At 39.0% G+C, this 19,249-nt stretch overlaps 2 protein-coding genes across 5 annotated transcripts in view; both read left to right on the top strand.

The window, feature by feature from the left end:
* Positions 1–11,404, top strand: part of ncam1b (neural cell adhesion molecule 1b) — an 81,613-nt gene extending 70,209 nt beyond the window's left edge. Inside the window, 4 exon segments of the mRNA XM_043259257.1 lie at positions 6,585–6,780; positions 7,045–7,161; positions 8,480–9,061; positions 10,084–11,404. Coding sequence (XP_043115192.1) covers positions 6,585–6,780; positions 7,045–7,161; positions 8,480–9,061; positions 10,084–10,195 — 1,007 coding nt within the window. The 3' untranslated portion in view covers positions 10,196–11,404.
* Positions 11,405–12,837: 1,433 nt separating this feature from the next.
* Positions 12,838–19,249, top strand: part of zbtb16b (zinc finger and BTB domain containing 16b) — a 50,172-nt gene continuing 43,760 nt past the window's right edge. Inside the window, exons 1-3 of one of the 4 annotated variants that reach the window (XM_043259259.1) lie at positions 12,847–13,212; positions 14,455–14,486; positions 14,838–16,105. In XM_043259259.1, the coding sequence (XP_043115194.1) occupies positions 14,892–16,105 (1,214 nt within the window). In that variant the 5' untranslated portion in view covers positions 12,847–13,212; positions 14,455–14,486; positions 14,838–14,891. Of the gene's footprint in view, positions 13,213–14,452; positions 14,487–14,837; positions 16,106–19,249 lie in introns of those variants that run through there. The other 3 variants (XM_043259261.1, XM_043259258.1, XM_043259260.1) reach the window with 3 other exon arrangements.

The following is a 19,249-nucleotide window of genomic DNA, read 5'->3' as shown; positions in this document are numbered from 1 at the left end:
ATTCTGCAACATTTAAAGGATAAATATTTTAAGATATATTACAATATATATATATATATATATATATACACAGTATATATATATATATATATATATATATATATATATATATATATATATATATATACAAACCGGATTCCAAAAAAGTTGGGACACTATACAAATCGTGAATAAAAACTGAATGCAATGATGTGTAGGTGCCAACTTCTAATATTTTATTCAGAATAGAACATAACTCACGGAACAAAAGTTTAAACTGAGAAAATGTACCATTTTAAGGGAAAAATATGTTGATTCAGAATTTCATGGTGTCAACAAATCCCAAAAAAGTTGGGACAAGGACATTTTCACCACTGTGTGGCATCTCCCCTTCTTTTTACAACACTCAACAGACGTCTGGGGACAGAGGAGACCAGTTTCTCAAGTTTAGAAATAGGAATGTTCTCCCATTCTTGTCTAATACAGGCCTCTAACTGTTCAATCGTCTTGGGCCTTCTTTGTCGCACCTTCCTCTTTATGATGCGCCAAATGTTCTCTATAGGTGAAAGATCTGGACTGCAGACTGGCCATTTCAGTACCCGGATCCTTCTCCTACGCAGCCATGATGCTGTGATTGATAGAGAATGTGGTCTGGCATTATCTTGTTGAAAAATGCAGGGTCTTCCCTGAAAAAGATTTTTCTGCATTGATGGTGCCTTTCCAGACATGCAAGCTGCCCATGCCACATGCACTCATGCAACCCCATACCATCAGAGATGCAGGCTTCTGAACCGAGCGTTGATAACAACTTGGGTTGTCCTTGTCCTCTTTGGTCCGGATGACATGGCGTCCCAGATTTCCAAAAAGAACTTCGAATCGTGACTCGTCTGACCACAGAACAGTCTTCCATTTCGCCACACTCCATTTTAAATGATCCCTGGCCCAGTGTAAACGCCTGAGCTTGTGGATCTTGCTTAGAAATGGCTTCTTCTTTGCACTGTAGAGTTTCAGCTGGCAACGGCGGATGGCACGATGTAGATTGTGTTCACTGACAATGGTTTCTGGAAGTATTCCTGAGCCCATTCTGTGATTTCCTTTACAGTAGCATTCCTGTTTGTGGTGCAGTGTCGTTTAAGGGCCCGGAGATCACAGGCATCCAGTATGGTTTTACGGCCTTGACCCTTTCTCACAGAGATTGTTCCAGATTCTCTGAATCTTTGGATGATGTTATGCACAGTTGATGATGATAGATGCAAAGTCTTTGCAATTTTTCGCTGGGTAACACCTTTCTGATATTGCTCCACTATCTTTCTGCGCAACATTGTGGGAATTGGTGATCCTCTACCCATCTTGGCTTCTGAGAGACACTGCCACTCTGAGAAGCTCTTTTTATACCAATCAATCATGTTGCCAATTGACCTAATTAGTGTTAATTGGTCTTCCAGCTCCTCGTTATGCTTAAATTTACTTTTTCCAGCCTCTTATTGCTACTTGTCCCAACTTTTTGGGATTTGTTGACACCATGAAATTCTGAATCAATATATTTTTCCCTTAAAATGGTACATTTTCTCAGTTTAAACTTTTGTTTTGTGATTTATGTTCTATTCTGAATAAAATATTAGAAGTTGGCACCTACACATCATTGCATTCAATTTTTATTCACGATTTGTATAGTGTCCCAACTTTTTGGAATCCGGTTTGTATATATATACTGTATATATATATATATATATATATATATATATATATATATATACAGTATATACACATTCAGAGAAATAAATAAATCACAAATGAATACAGTTACTTCAATTTCTAATATCTCCCATATTTCATATGTAGTATTTTTTTTATACAGGATTGACCTTTTGCATGTTCAACAAAATCAGCATTGCTTCTTGGAAAAATTCTATAATTAGACTTTGCGAAATCACGCTGTATTTCTCTACCAAAAGAATCGGCGGACCTCTTGCATTCACATGCGGGTACACTCTGAGTCACTGTCTCTTTAATGTTATTGACTTGGCCTCCATCCACCTGTGACCAGGCTAACCCTCAGCTTTAGCAGCAGGGCAGTAGCTCAGTGTATCTTCTGATGGAGAATCACTTCCTGTGTACGAACCCTGTCTAGTGTGCTGTGGCTACCCAGAAGCTGGGGGTTGCGGTCTGGTCAGGCGTGCCAGGGCCACAGCTGGGCTTCACTGCTTCACTTGTAATGTAACAAGCATCTGGTGCTTCTTAATGCAGAGAGACTTTGTCTGTCCCTCGCTGTCTCTCTCTCTCTCATTAACACCCTGAGACGGCCCTCTGGACGTAGGAGGGCTGAATCGCCGCTCTCTTTGGCATACTAGGCTGTGAATGGCCCACATCCAAAGGCTGTTTGTCTCACTCACACCTCGGAGTACAGAAGCGCGCTCCTCACAGCATGCCAATGAGACCACATCACCTCCTGCCTAGAACTTCACTAAACATGTTTTTATTATTTTTTTTTTTAACGTGATAATGAACGTTAAAGTTGAGAACAGCTTGGATGTTGGCGTGTTAGAAGTCTGCAGCATTTTGCGGCGCTTTAATGTAGTGCTTCTTCACTACAATACGCATATTTTTTTATTTATTTGGGGTAGCATTCGAGCTCGTGCTTACTCAAAATAACCATTTCAGCAACTTGTGTTGAAGTTTTCTGTTTATTTAATCATATTTGGCATTTCATAACCTCTTAACTGAATATTTTATAAGAACTCATGCATTATTCTGCTGTTTGTTAATGAACTGTGTACATCTCAGAGCTACAATGTTAGTACAGGCATATTTCATAACCGCTCCAATCACAATGGAGATTTATGTAATGTGAATGCATTTTGCACATTCTTAACAACACATATTTTCCCTCCTTATGGTAAACCTCTGGTACAGACTCTTTATCCCTTTCTGCCAGACAGTTTTTAGAGGATGTTTCTCTTTTTAAGCTTAAATATTATAAAAAAGATGTCCTTTTACTTACTTGACAGTTGATAGTGAATATATAGTAAACAAAACAAGTGATAAACACCTCTTTTGTGATGAATTGTCATTTTTCTTGTAATAATTTTTATTAATTTAACTTCAGGGTTTCTATTTAACTTATCCTGTATACTTTTTAAAATGTATGTACACATATATATATATATATATATATATATATATATATATATATATATATATATATATATATATATATATATATATATATATATATATATATATATATATATATATATATATATATATATATATATATATATATATATATATATATATATATATATACTGTACATTAAAAAAAAATTTACTTATTTATTTCTTGGTTATATTTTTTTCAGTTTCAGGGTATCTATTTTGCTGCACAAATTATTCTGTATTGTGTTTAAAATTAAATATATATTCTATATAAAATATTGAAAAATGTTTAAAAATGAATTTTTATATATATATATATATATATATATATATATATATATATATATATATAATTATGGTTTTAATTTTTCAGTTTCAATTTCAGTTAGCTATAACCCTGACACACACAGAAACATATTTTTCTCCAAAAGACATTTTAATGCTTTTAATATTGCTAGATGAAATAATGAAATAAAATGTTCCATAGTCACAGATAAATGAGTTCAGGTCTGAAGCAAAAGCACCCAGCACTGAGCTCTTCATTAGCCGCTAGCTCAGTAGAGCATTGTTTGTTTAATGCAGCGACTCAAGGTCTTCGAGGACATTTTTCATACCATTTTTGTGGTTCCAAAGTCATGTAAATATACTCTCTAATTAGCTTCAAATATAATAAATCGCTTGGTCCCTGCTACTCACTGTGTGGGCTGTGAGGTACACTGTGTTTTTGGTCTACATTATAAAGTGAAGTGCTAATTCTGAGTGTTTTGCATAATCTTCAGTAAAACATCCTGTTATTATTTTCGTTACAGTGCAACACAATCCTCCCACCGTCCCATTAAAACCATTTGCTGGGCTTCTGCATGTCTTGTTTTGTCAATACTGGGTCATTCTCAGGATGTGGTGCCATTTATGCAAAAACATTTCTAATTGTTTTATTTTTATGTATTTACTTTCAATTCGGTGTCATTTGTATCACCGTTTACTCTGACGTTGTTGCTGAACTACTTCACTACAATCACATTTTCCCATCTAAAGTAGGCCTACTGTATAACACACGCGCGTTTACATGTATTTATTTATAGTCGTGTAAATTATTTCACTTATAGATATATTAAATATATAAACGTTTCATGTTTGTCTAAAATATATGCATATTTATATATACTAGTGCTGTCAAACGAATAATCGCGATTAATCACATCCAAAATAAAATTTTTGTTTACAAAATATATGTGTGTATACTGTGTGTGTGTGTGTGTGTGTATATATATATATATATATATATATATATATATATATATATATATATATATATATATATATATATATATATAAAACCAAATGGTCTTATCAATACAAATGGTTACATGGCAGTGGTACTGAGAGTGACCCAAACTGTCGTTACATATTTTGTCTTTCATTCATTTTCCTTTTTAACCCCATTTTACGTTTTCATTTTGAAACTTTGTTTCTGTGTTTGACTTATTTTTCTGCCTCTTGTTTTTCTCTCTTTCTCTCTCTTCCCATTTCCCTTTTACCTTGTTTCTCTGTTGTCCTGTCGTTGTTCCTGGGCTTGGAAAATGGACGGACCATCACATGCACTCATAACGCAAACGTCCTGGTGCCAATTCTCTTCCTCCTTCCCTCTGTTGTGGTTACTGCATGAACGTTTGCTTCTTCCGTTGGTCTGCGTGTTTTGTAGTCACTCAGAGCGGTTCTTCAGTCTCATCCACTCTAGTGTCCCTTCTGCTCTCTCCGTTATTGCTGCTTTTGCTTTGATAGAGTCGAGGAAATGTCTTCTCCTCATGTTGAGGATCCTCTGCATGAATTGTCTCTGTATCTCTCTAATGTGCTGGGAACACTGAGCCTCGTAGACGAAGTAACTCCAATTACAACTTAAGGAAATACAAAAATATTCCGTTTCAGATGACCAAATGCTTAAAATGATCGCGCTTTTTGATTTATGTCATTAAAAAGTTTTTCGAAAATTTATATCGCATCCAGTCTATAGATATTTGCACTGTATTGTGAAAGTAAAACCGCTCTGTCATTCTAGTGGCACCAGATGGAATTAACTAAACGCTAAGCCCCGCCCTCAAGGAGTAATTATTAATCGGGCCTTAGCAACTGTTTAGATTTTTTAATGCAAGTTCATGGAGGATCGGTTTTAAATGCAATTTAACAATAACCTAGATGGGCGGAGCTTAGCGGGAAAATGAACCGTTTTTAGGGACCGAATGATGATGATGTAAGGATTCTGTAGGATTCTGTGTGTTCGGAAACAGCGACTACTTTTACAATTCCATGTAGTGCTTCTAACGATGCAGTAATGACACATTTCACCTTAAAGAACGAGAGAGTAAAACACTAAGTAAAAAGCAGAGAGAGAATCTTGTCTGTCTTATATTCTTCTTTTGCTCTACGGATTGTTTGAACTAAAACTGTACCAGTCCTTTGGGATCGAACTTTGTAACAAACCTTTCAGATGTTATTTTATTACTTAAAAGACTTTTTGAGGCTTCAACTTACTGTAACGTTTGGAAAAAAACAGCATTGTATTATAGTCATCACTAGGGCTATTGTTCACACGTGGCATTATTAAATTCATTTTTTATACGACGTTGTAGTGTCCTTTTCTTTCGGATATATACAAAAGTTTGGGGTCTGTAGGTTTTTAAAGACGTTCTCAAGACTGCATTTCTAAATTAAAAGTGCTGTAAAACAGCGGTAGTGTAAAATATTACTTGACTTTGTAAAGTCATCTTTCAGAAATAATTCCGATATGCTGATTTTCTGCTCAAGATGCATTTATTATTAATGTTGAAAACAGTTGTGCTGCATAATATTTTCATGGAAACAGCCGACCCCAAAACTTTTTGACGATGCCGTATATATTTAATTTGCAATGACACCCTAAGATCTTAATCTGTCATAAATAGCATTTATGTTGTGCCAGTTGCCATCATATCATCGTGATCTAAACTGTCACTGGTGTTTATGGGTAAGTATTTTATTTTATTTTGTTTTATTTATTTATTCATTCATTTTTTCACTCAAATAACTTTGGAAATATGATGTCCAAGACTGTATCATCATGTTATCTTATGCTGATATGAAGAAGATATTTTGAGGAGCAAGTTTTGGTTCCTAAGTTAAGCTACGTTTAACGGTGTGTAAAAAAAACACATATTATTATCATCATTGGATGAATTATCGCTTTAAGTCCAAATGCGTGCATTATATTCGCTGAATGCGCAATTACATCTAAATGTGGACTTGTTAGCTTTGCCTTGTTGCCTTCGCCGATTGTCTTTGCTTTGCTGAACCCTGCCAGTCTTATGATCTAAAAATAACCCGTGCTTGCTTGACTGTTACATTTCGTGTAACCTGTGGGCTGATGATCCTCCTGCTCCGTCTCTTTGTCTGCATCTCTCCCGTTTCTCCTCAAGACTCCATGGAAGACGGGCCGGGCCTGAACACTGGAGTAATTGTTGGCATTCTCATCCTGGTGTGTGTGCTGCTCTTGCTGATCGTGGACGCCACCTGCTGCTTCCTCAACAAGTGTGGCATCCTCATGTGCATCTGCGGTAAACCCGGGCAAGGCACCAAGGGCAAAGACATAGAGACAGGCAAAGCTGCCTTTGTGTGAGTATCCACGACGCTCTACGTATATGCAATAGACTCAAAAGAGGCTCTTGATGCGCATCGAGAGCAGTCAAGGGCCCCGCATTGTAAAGCAAATTAATTTTATATATAAATACTTTCAGTCATAAGCTGTTCTATTAAAGCCGTCCAACCTCTGTGAAAGAAACAAGAGCTTCTCTTTAATGCCGTGACTGTAGTGACCTCATCGAACTACTCATCGCTGTATAATGAGCAGATGTGTGTGTGCTTTTTCTCTCCTTGCAGTCAAGATGTGTCTAAAGAGCCCATTGTAGAAGTGAGGACAGAGGAAGAGGCCACAGCCAATCACGACGCAGAAGGCCATCCTGAGCCCAATGAGACCACGCCGCTGACCGAACCAGAGTAAGCTTATGTGACAGTACTGTGCTCTTAATCGCAGAATATCTGCAGCGCTGTTAAATCTGTTTTTTTTTTTTTACACCCTGAATATTACCATTTGAATCCACCTCCGCTATCTGTATTCTATTTTGAAACTTTGCCATGACGTGAAACAGCATTTTGCGAGGCGTTTAAAGCTGCAGCGTGTAGTTTCTGCACAGCTAGTGGCACCAAATGAAATACGAACTGTTTTCAAACACGTTTCCTTGAACTTATACTGACACCCAGTGGCGTAAATGTATCATCACAGACGTTTTGAGTAAAAGTGCATTATGTAAGCTACACTTGCCAAAGAGAAAACAGTTATAATAAAGCACTTTAATGCTTTTATTAGCGAGTATGAGTTGAATTGATCAAAATGCTTGTGTGTATTAAATGTGCAACGTTACTGTAACAGTAAAAACATTCACAATCTTAAAAAAGGTTTTCATTTCGAATGAATGCTGCTTTCTGTTCATCGGAGAATCATGAAAAAGTATCACAATGTTTCTTACGCAGCGAATTAGCATATTGAAATGATTTCTGAGGGATCATGTGCCGATGAAGATCAGAGTAATGGGTGCTGAAAATCAGATTTACTGTCAATGCAATAAAATATGTTTTAAAATGTAAAAAAAAAAACATTTAATTGTAATATGTCCACAATATTATTGTTTTAATGTATGTTTGAGCAAATAAATGCCTCCTTGTTAAACGTAACGGACAAAAAAAGTAAAATGGCTTTAAAACAATTAATAAGTGTATCTTTATGGGATGACAGTATGATAAAATATTAAATACAGCAGCTATAAAATCCATAATGTGATACATGCTAAGTCTGACATAGGGTCATGTTCCTCCTCTCTTTCAATGAATGTTTCTGTTGCTTCTTACATATCACATAAAAGCAACAAAAAATCATTAAAAGTTACTGACCATCCATACACCATTTAAGACCTATATTTGCATTTATTTACGTCTAATTATTTAAAACGTTGTGTTGAGTCGGATTGTTTACAGTAAGTGTAAGGACATGTATTGAGAGTTTAAACACCGTTCATTTTGATTTCATGTTGCCTCACTCTTGTTTTCCCTCCATACTCCCTCCATACCATTTCCCCCACCATTTTTCTTATTTTAAACCGAGCACTCCCCTCTAGCGGCCATTAATCGTAACGCTGCTTTGGTAATACACCCAATACCGCATTTCAAAACAGCATTGCATATGTGTTTCTCCCTCAACGTCTCCCCCTCCGTGTGGACATCACCCGTCTGTGTCTCTGTTCTCTCCCTCTTCTCACAGGCAAGTGACGGAAACTGCCGCCGCGGTGGTGGACTTGCCTCTCTCTGTGCCCACTAACTCAGACACGGTCACTGACACCTTTGACCTTAGCCAGAGCAGCCCAGTTAGCGAGAGCACCACCCTCACCTCCAGCATCACGGCGCCTCCCTCTGACCCTCTTAACCCCGCCCGAACGACTCCGCCCAACAGCAGCACGCCCAAATCTCACACCAAACCCTCCATCACGTCCACCCCGTCTCCCGACCCGGCTAGCGTTACTCTCCTGGTAGACCTGGGTGATTCCCCAGAGCCACGAGCTGAGGTTCCTCCGACGGTCCCTTCAGAAGAACCTTCCCCTCCCAGCGTCGTCCAACCAGATGCTATAAACTCAAAAGTCACAGAAAACGAATTTGAGTCGCCCGAGTCTCATGCCGCTTTAAATCCCATCAGCCCACAGGGCAGCGCCGCGATCCCCTTAGTGAATCATGAACATGTGATTGATGGAGAGCTCCCACTGGCTCCAGACACAGACGTCCCTCGGGATGGGTCACATGCTGTGGGGACAGCTGGCTCCAGTGGCCCATCTGTTCCAGCGCAGGACGAGTATGGATCTCTAGATGCTCTCTAGATGTTCTCTCAGTTTTGTTTGTGCGTGTTTGTTGTTTGTTGTCATTTCACTGCATGTGGTCATCTGAATCGGTGAACGTGCATGCATTCTTTAGATGTAGTCATTTAAAGGTGCAAATGAAAATTCAGTGATTTGTTCACCCTCATGTCATTCCAAAAATGGGAATAAAGGGCCATTCACAGCTATGACAATAACTATGAAGATAGCTATAACTGTAAAGAATCTTATAAGAATAACAGAGTCCAAAACACAACTATATGGATAAAAACACTTAGGGGGGCAGCGATATGACAAACTTTATATCACTATATATTTTTTTATTTCACGGTAGGAGCAATATATCACAGTATAGTTATAGTTATGCTGTCACTTTAAGAGCTGCCCAGATGCAATATACTGTTACAAATGTGTTTTCTTTGCCTTAAAGCTTTTTGGTTTCACTTACTGTGTTCACAAGGATGCCTTGGACGCATACAAGTGTGTGTGTTTAACTGTTCGAGGCTCTTGCATATAGAAATTAGTTAGTCATGATTGTTTTTAAACCATAAAAAAATGTTTCTTAACAACGTAGCACATTATCATCACGTGAGCACTGTACGTAAAATCAGTGGTGGTCACTAAAATGATCTCTATAGTTATCTTTATAGTTCTAGTTTTTGTCGTGAGTAGCCCTCGATTCTTAATATCTCAGAATGGATTTTTATTCAACGCCTATGTTTTATTCAGTGCCCTCGGCTGCATTTGGCTCACTTAACTGAATAATTCAGACACACCTTGTTTATTTTTTACAATTTTTCTAATGTAACGTACCGTGAGTCTAATGCGCGTTTGAATCACTCTTGAACAGTTTCGTCGGTCCGTCTCACCGAACAGTTTGCGAAATAAAGTCCGAAAGAAATAAAGCCAGGTTCGGAATTTGGGATAACACGAGGGTGAGTAAAAGGATGACAAAATGTTCATTTCGGCTGAACTGTCCCTTTAATGATTTCAATCACAGGAAAACAGTGGATGAGGAGAAGAGCACGAGTGAGCTGAAGAAAGCTGCGCGGGACGCTGGAGCAGAACCCAACGCCGTCACGCAAACAAACGCCACCGAAAGCAAAGCGTGAGGAGAGTGGAAACGTGTTTGTTTAACAGTGCCCTTAATGAATTTTCTGAACAAAATGGTACATCTGCAGACAGACGTTTTCATTTCTGATGTATGTACGCATTTTTTTTTCTTTTCTTTTTGTTAATTTGATCAAGTTTCTGTATCACAGTCAAAACTTCATACACTTCAGAGATATCCTTACAGAGCTTCTCGTGTTTCTCTGTACATTCTGTCGTTTTTAAAGCAGGGCATCAAGTTATTCAGGAGAATGATTTATTCGAACCATTTATTTACAAAGTACATTGTTAAAATGTAAATGACTTCTCCTATTTTTTTATCTTGAGTGTTTGAGGGCTAGGTTCGACGTGTTGTTAGTTTTGTGTTTTATTATATTTTATCATGTTTTATTTACACTTGCCTGTTGGATGATAACTCGTTATGGCGGTTACGTAAAGACAAAAAAATATCGTAAGATATTTTAACATGCTGAATGTCTGATAAAGATTTCAAATAAGCCATTTGGTTCGCTACTGAAGTCTTCATTAGATGCGTTTTTACAATTATCGTGCGTTTCTAATATTCGGGATTTATACGTTAAACCATTCTTCCAACGTGCTCCTAAAGCATTGACTTACGCTAAAATATCTGCTCATTTTTATACCTTGTACCTCTGGAAATGTTTCGCACCGTCACCTGCAAGCTTGTGCACTGTGATCGTGTTACCTTTTATTTTTTTTTTTCTTCGAGAAAATTTGCATAGTTTTTGCAGCAACTGCCGATTGTCCTTTTATAACGCGACGTATGTTAACGGTCCTGCGTGAAAGTGGACTGATGGGACGCGTGGCTCTGAGAAGAGTTCTTATATCATCACTCATTGCATGACTGTCTGCTTGCCCGTGTCTGACGTTAAAACAAAGACTGGCCTGAACTGTTTACGTATCGGTTTGAGGCTGTCCGGTTGGAGGAATAGTGAAGATTGTCGGTTATTTTGATTTTAATGCTTTCTATAATGTTTGAGAGAATGAGAGAGGGTTTCGTTTTCCCGTTGTACACAAGTTGTTCAGTTGTTCACTGCCAGATTGCCCCAAAACTGTAAATTGTTTCATGTATTTGGGGACTTGACCCATGAAATAGCAGTATAATGGGTGAGCTTTACTATGATAAGCAAAGAACATGTTGTAAATTGTGTTGCTCTAACACATTTTAATTAAACTCATTAAAACATGAAGGATTCTCTCAATTTGTTGTGTTTGTCCAATGTCATGCTTAGATAATCTGACCTGGAATTAAATGTATTGCCTCGGTGTTTTTATTTGGCAGATTTATAAAGGTCAGCAACGTGGTGTTTCATTTTGAGCCTTACAAACAATGTATTTTGTCAGGGATCTCTCCAAAATAGTAGCTATGGTTATTGTTGCTGGTAACTTTTTATTTACACTCGGCAAAAATGAAATTAAAATGACAGAAAGGTACTGAATAAACTCTTTAGAGGAGAGCCTATGGTGTTATGCATTAGTGGGCATGGGTGGGTTAATTATTTATTTATTGGTGCATTTCTGGAATATTGTGTATAATCTATGCGTTGTATTTTGATTGAAAAAGGAAAAAGTATCTACATATAATCATCATTACTTACCTTGGCCAGCAGGTGGCACTATTTCATAAGCCTCAAATGTCAGTGGACACGAGTTTCATATAAACAGTAACATGTATTAATTGAAAGTAATATAATAATTATTAAATTTATATATATATATATATATATATATATATATATATATATATATATATATATATATATATATATATATATATATATATATATATATATAAACTACTTTCTGCAATTTCGCAATCAAATGGGGTTTTTTTTGGTTTTGGGTGAGGTCTGGATGAAATTTTTATTTAACTTTATAGACTTTATTACTTATTTAAGTAAATGAGTAGTTCAAAGGATAGTTCTAGTGAGCACAAAATATATTTTGAAGAATTCTGGTACACGGTTGATGCCATTGACTGATGCCTTTTTTTCTCCACACGATGGAAATGATCAATAGCTACCGTCAACTATTTGCTTACTAACATTCTTCAGAAGAACTTGACAGAAGTCCTCAACAGAAACACACACACACACACACACACACACACACACATACAGGTGTGGAATATTGAGGGTGAGTAAATTACATTTTTGTGGTCGGGGTTAACTATCCCTTTAAGGTTACACAACTAGGCATTTTGTCGTTAAATACTTTTCAACACGAGTGTTTTCTAAAAACGTATGAATAAAACATGAATATAAATATTAGAATGCGCTGAGAGCATCTTTGTCCTTGACCTATGTATCTGCCGCATTAAAATACAATAAACGTTTCATCCGTCGTCCATATTTGTGCTTCTGTTTCTGCCAAAACAACATACCGTAATGTGAGTGGCAGTATGAAGCAGACAAGAAAATACAGTGGCTCCCTGATGTTTCTAGGGTTATCCTTCACTATTAATGTACGTTATAAAGCAGCACGTCTCCAGATAAGAGGACAGTGGGATGAGGTGAGACTTACAGCGCGGTTTTATTCTCATTCATTCATCCCCCCCTTCATTCACAGACAGGCTAAGCTCTTTTAACGCGGCCGTGCTCTTTAAAGTTAAACATCCTCTGAGGAAAGTGTAAGTGGACCGCACGCCGGGCCGTGTTTTTCCCCGCAAGTTGGACTTAATACTTTAATTTTCAGTCACATGTAAATTGCTATTAGGAGTTGTGCTTTAATTCCAGTGCTAGAACGCCACAGCGCTGTTTTTTTTTTTTTTTTTCATTTTATTTCACCAGCTCCGTCCTAAAAGCACTAATCATCACAGGGCTCCTGCGCGCGGCGTCTTGGCGCGCCTCGGCGAAAACAGCGAGCCATTGCTTTGACGTCACGGCGATGATGATGATTGGAATCCGCACGGCGAGTGTAGTGCGCGTGAAGCGGCTCCCGCGAACCTCAGTATGTTGATGCCTTAATAACAAGTGTTCAATTTACGCGCCAATTGCAGGTAAGTGAAAACAACTTCGCCGGTCGAACCTCAACCGTCCTTCCAGATGCTGAGGCTGGCGACGCGAATGCTTTTTAGTTGGTGAAAGTGCCGCGAGAATGAGTTCGTTTCGCGTTAGGGGATGCAACTTGTTTCTTGTCTTTAAAGATACGGCACGCGCCTGAGCGATCCCGCACGCTCGGTTACGCTTTCGGGACGCGTAGATTTCAGGCGTTGTGGAAATGGTTGCGTTTATGAATTAACTGCTGGGAATGTTGCTTAAAAGAACTTGTCGATCAGGTGCATTTGCGCGCAGCGAAGACCGCGAACACAGACTGTTGCGCGGAGGAAGCATGACTGTGTTCGCTGTCTCAGATCTGTTGCTTATTCTGTCATGTTTAGCGGTAGTAATGTAGTCGTAAATTTAATACGGAAAGCTCGATAAATGCACGCGCGGTTCCAATAAACCGCGACTCGCGGGTTTGGGTTATTTGTGTGATTTGGAGGCTGAAAGGTTACGAGTGTTCAACCTTTTCAGGTTTGGCATGAAGGACAAGGTGCATCCGTACCTTTTTTTTTTTTTCTTTTCATCGTTTTTATTATTTGAAGTGTTTAGTACCAACGAAGGCTTTTCGAGACGAAATCCGATGCCTCTTGTCCGAAATTCAATTTACTCACGCGCAAAATAAATACAAAAATATCATCAGGTTTGCCATAAAAGCATAATGCATTTATTTTCAGTACTTTGTATCAGCCAAGATATTTATATATTTTATACTTTAACTGATTGAAATCTGTTGTCAAAATAATACAAAAACACGAAAAATGCATTATTTTACCGAATAGATGTTATTACATACAGACCCATAATCTGTTCAACAGATGCTGTTTTACCCATATTCACACTGTTCTATTAATATTCACAGGAGATAGTTAGCATTTATGCATTTATCTTACACACACACACACACACACACACACACACAAACACCCATGCTTTTTACAAAACCATTTGTGCTTCATTGAGATTTTAGAAAATGCTTATAATACTAGTTAAACTCTCATTACTAGTTATCATTGTAACAAAGTTCATTGCAGTTAAGCATAAAATCTATATTGGGATTAGTTGATCTATAAATATATATAACTGTTTTGAGACAACTGGTCTTATAATTGTATTTTTTTTTATTGTGCAGCCGTACATGTCACGACAGATTACAATTTCACTCCTGGGGTGTCACTCCTTTTTCTTCTCTCCTGTAGGAATGTTCCAGAGTGTTAATACTAAATTAAAGGTACAATTAAAACAAATTGTGTTTCTTGCCTGAAGAACAATATCAGAAAAGCACGTTCCTCTCAAGCATGCCCCGAATGCCGTCGGTTCAGTTTCACCTGGCAGCTTTCCACTACTATCGCTGTGATTGCATAACATTAAGTACATGTTGTGACGATTAGCTTATGCCTCTGTACAGAGGTTCAACAACAACAACAACGTCCTTTTGACTTCTTCTCAAAGCACTGAGTTAACCCGTTTGAGAGATGATTAACATGACCTGTGTAACAGAGATGAATGAACCGAGCATTGCACATGTGGCGTAGTGTATTTTGTACTCATTTTTTGTGACATGACTGAATGATGTTTACAGGAGCACTCAAGGAGAGAAGCAAATCCGTGAGATGGTTCGGTAGATGTCGATGTCATGGATTTGACTAAAATGGGTGCGATCCACCTCCAGAACCCCGGCCACCCCACATCGCTCCTGCAGAAGGCCAACCAGATGCGCCTCTCGGGGACCTTGTGTGATGTGGTCATCATGGTCGACAGCCAGGAGTTTCATGCCCACAGAACCGTGCTCGCATGTGCTAGTAAGATGTTCGAGATCCTGTTCCACCGCAACAGCCAACATTACACTCTGGACTTCCTCTCACCAAAGACCTTCCAGCAAATTCTGGAGTACGCCTACACCGCTACGCTCCAAGCCAAGCTGGAGGACCTGGACGACCTGCTGTACGCCGCAGAGATTTTAGAGATAGAATATTTGGAGGAGCAATGTCTGAAGATCTTGGAAACCATCCAGGCCTCTGAAGAGAACGACACGGACGTGAATATGAACGAAAACGGCTCAGAGGATGCCGATGACCGCAGGATCAAGTACCTTAAGAGCACATTCATCTCTAAAAAGCATTCCATACAGGACGCCGGCCATCGCCATCGCTTGGCGCTGGTCAGCATGGTGGATAAGAGATCTACAGAGTCCACCCAACTGGGTCTTTCAACCGTCAGCCCGACTAAAGCAGCCGTAGAGGGCTTGATGAGCATGGGACAGTCGGTCCTCCAAGGCAACGTGACCCAGAGTTACTCAAACAACCTTGGTAACTCATCTCCGTTGCTAGATAAAATCAAGACTGAGATGATGCAGGTAGACGAGGACTACCAACACGAAGGCGGCTTCCCCAGGAACGGGGAGGGCGGAGGTGACTCCAGGCACCCCCGGGACACCCCTGGAACCCCGACCAGAGGCAGCGTCATCACCAGCGCCCGCGAGCTCCACTCCGCAGATAGTTCTGCTGATTCCCAAGGAGACAACAGCCAAGCGGGTCTAGTCAATATGGCCAGTCTGGCTGATAGACATTTCGCGTCACTGTGCTCTATCCCGTCCAACCATAAGAGCGAAAGCATGCTGCCCTTACCTGTGTCCATGGCCTCGTCCCTACATGTGCCGTCCTCCCTGGCCATGTCGATGGATTTCAGTGCCTATGGGGGGCTCTTCCATCAGAGCTTGATTCAGAGGGAGTTCTTAAGCAAGCTTGGGGATTTCACAGCGAATGTCAAGCATGAGGTCCAAACCCAGAAAGAAAGATGTGAGGTGTGTGATATGGAGCTGCCCGATAATGAAGCTGCTGAGCAACACAGGTGAGTGAAGTTATTTGAGGGTTATATATTTATATAAAGAATAGAACCCCAAAATTTAAATCCTTTCATTGTTTATTTGGGAAATACAAAATAAGAGATGTTTTGCAGAATGCGCACGCTTCTCTTTTCAATATAATCGAATTGATTCATGACCAGAAAAATACAAGAAAAAAAAAACATGTCAAAACATATCTTACGTCCACTAAGCACAGGTTTTACATAGAATAATAATAGAAAAGTAATGCAAGCGGAGGAAAAAATGTTTTGTTAAATATAGTGCTTTTGTGTTTTTAAAAGAAAGAAAGCCATATTGGTTTACTGTGAAGTAAAATGAGGTTGAATAAATAATGACAGATTTTTTCTTTTTGGGTGAACCTTCTCTTTATAATGCACTTCCTCAGGCTTATTGAAAACAGGTTAGAAACATCTGCTTAGCGCATCTTGACCCTGACCTTCCCTCCATAACCTCTGGCTTGACACTGTCAAAATGATCGGCCAGCAGCAGCAGCTTTGACAGACAGGATTAGAAATGCTGTTTTCTAAAGCTCAAATAACCAATAAGTATGAATAAAATCAGGCATGTTTGTGCATTTTTGTTTTTCGCACAGAACGTCCTCTCACTTTGACTTGGTGGACAGCCAACTGGTGTAACGCCATATGTCAAAATAAAATATTTATTGCTGAAGTTGACATATGAAATCCATTTTTTCACCAACCAAAGGCCATCGTTATTTCAGTTTTATTGGTCTGGGCTTGACTGATGGCCATAGAGTTTCAACTTGGACTCTCAAACAGTAGGTTGAGCTTTATCTGTTTTTATCAGAGGGGAAGATAACCCCGCACCGCTCTCCTTAGTCTCTGTGGTGAAGATGGTCTGATAGTGACTTTAGCCTTCTGTCAGACACAGATAAAGTGGCCACACGTTGTGTGTATTGCAGCACACCTGATACTCTTTCATTCATTCCCACAAATGCTGAACCCGGTGACACCGACCCGGGTTTCCTGTCTGAGGCCTGACGAACACATCCTATCAGATGTTCTCCGTTCCAGTGTGGCGCTAAAACACACGATGCTTCCTTTTGTTTCGGATCTATTAACGAATGTTTAAAATTAAATTCGATACACCTCTTTTACATAGCAGTAAAAACAGTGGTTTGGCATAATATCGTATTGCTATTCTTCACAGTATTTTTAACTAAATGTCTTTACTGTTAAATGTTGAAAACATTTTATTGGTAACAAACTTGAGGTGGATGTACAGCAACCGCATCCAGACAGTGGGTCAATAGGTTAGCCAGCCACTTATATTTGTTCATAAACTCAGCTTGCCCTTTTCTGGTTTGTGAACAGTGGCAGATGTTAAGATCCGCCGACATCTGACTTGCACACAGTACGTTATGAAAGCCCTGGGGCCCCATGGGGTCACTGTGGTCATGGTGAGGCGACCCAATACCAATAACAGTTAAACTTTTGCCCCAATTGCGAGAGGCCCTCAAAGTCGTGAATCTAACCAATTCTCCCGCCAAAGCATTCCCAGTCCTCTAAAACGACTTTAAACACATGCATCCGTGAAATTAATGCAATAGCAGTGGACGTCACAACGGCCGTGCAACAGACACACTCCCCTTTGGATTAAGACCTCTGCGAACCGTTGTTCCCTGTCTCGGTCCTGTCATGCATGTCATTTCTGCCCTGTGGTCGAGCCGAGGAATGTGCTGCTTTCCACTGAGTGGATTTAATCTGCCGCTGATGTGTACTCACAATCCACCGCGGGCGGCGGGGAGACGACTGATGCGTGCAGGGGCTCTGGGGACACAGATCAGCTCCGCTGCTTAGGAATCCCTGGAAGTGGGAGATCCTAGAGCACTCGCATTGGCCCGCCGCTCACGGCTCTAATTAGATCTTTTGTTATAGAGCAAACAGAGGGAGATTGAGAGACACAGAGAGGTCAAGAAAGACAGAGGAAATGGAGCTAATAGAGCCACTTCCTGTAGCTTGCAAATTACTTTATGGCAAAGCTTAATTTTTAGGCTCATCACTTCGGTCTTCAGTGTCACTCGATGATTTAGTAATCATTTTAATATGCTGATTTCTTATTCACAATGTTGAAAACCGTTGCGCTGCTTAATAGTTTGCGTGAACCGTACCATTCAGAAGTTTGGGGTGAGATTAAAGTGCCTCTATTATGGATTTTTTTTAATGACTTTTATTGCTGTGTAACACAGCTCTATGTGAATGAAAATGTTTTAATCTGAAAGTGCATCGCGTATAAGGTTGTCGTTTTTCAAAAGAAAGTGCCTGACTCTGAATAACTGAAATGAGTTGTTTTTAAAGCGAATCCCAAGCTGTTTCGTGTTGAGGTCAAGGTGAAACATTAGCATATTGCCCGCCCACTTGTCGCACGTGCAGATTTTTATGTTGGTCTGAGTAAAAATGCTAAATCTTTATTTGCCAATAGGTACCACTTTTGAAGCGTTAAAGCTTACAAATGCTGCTTAAAATAAAATCGACCAGTCATTGCAGATTAGGGTTTGGAAAAATTAATCTTTGAAGAAATCATTTGGGAGTTGTTGAGCAAAAGGGTAAAAAAAAAGCATATAATAAGATTTTTTTTGACCTTGCATGCATGTCAACCTGTTGTGGAGGACTCGAAAACCAAAATATGAACCTTTTGTTAATAATAATAAGGGCACTAAAAAAAAAAAAAAAACACTTTCTTGATCAAAATTGAGAGTAAAAGGATAGTAATGTTGCAAAAGATTGCTACTTCAATTAAATATTATTACTTTGATCTTTCTGTAGACCTTAGGCTAGTGCCTTATTTAATTTCTGACTGGAATGAGAAGGAGACTGTGAGGGACAGAAATACAGTGCATTCAATGGACTGTGCTGTTGCTTCACAACATAAAGATTGTTCTGCTGACTTTCAGGAGAAAAAAACACATAAAACCGTTTTGAAAGTTGTGATCCAGGAGCTTTTTACAGCAAGTCCCATTTTAAAGACTTTTTAAAGTCTATCCTTCGCAGATTTCTTTGCTTATATTAAACATGCCATCTAACTTGACAAATCCTGATGAAGTCATTTTTACCAAAATATTAAGCAGCACAACTGTTTTCAACACTGATAACAATAATAAAAAAAAA

This window comes from Puntigrus tetrazona, chromosome 15 (genome assembly GCF_018831695.1).
Source record: "Puntigrus tetrazona isolate hp1 chromosome 15, ASM1883169v1, whole genome shotgun sequence".
Taxonomy (NCBI): domain Eukaryota; kingdom Metazoa; phylum Chordata; class Actinopteri; order Cypriniformes; family Cyprinidae; genus Puntigrus; species Puntigrus tetrazona.
This window is presented reverse-complemented; position numbering and strand designations above follow the sequence as displayed.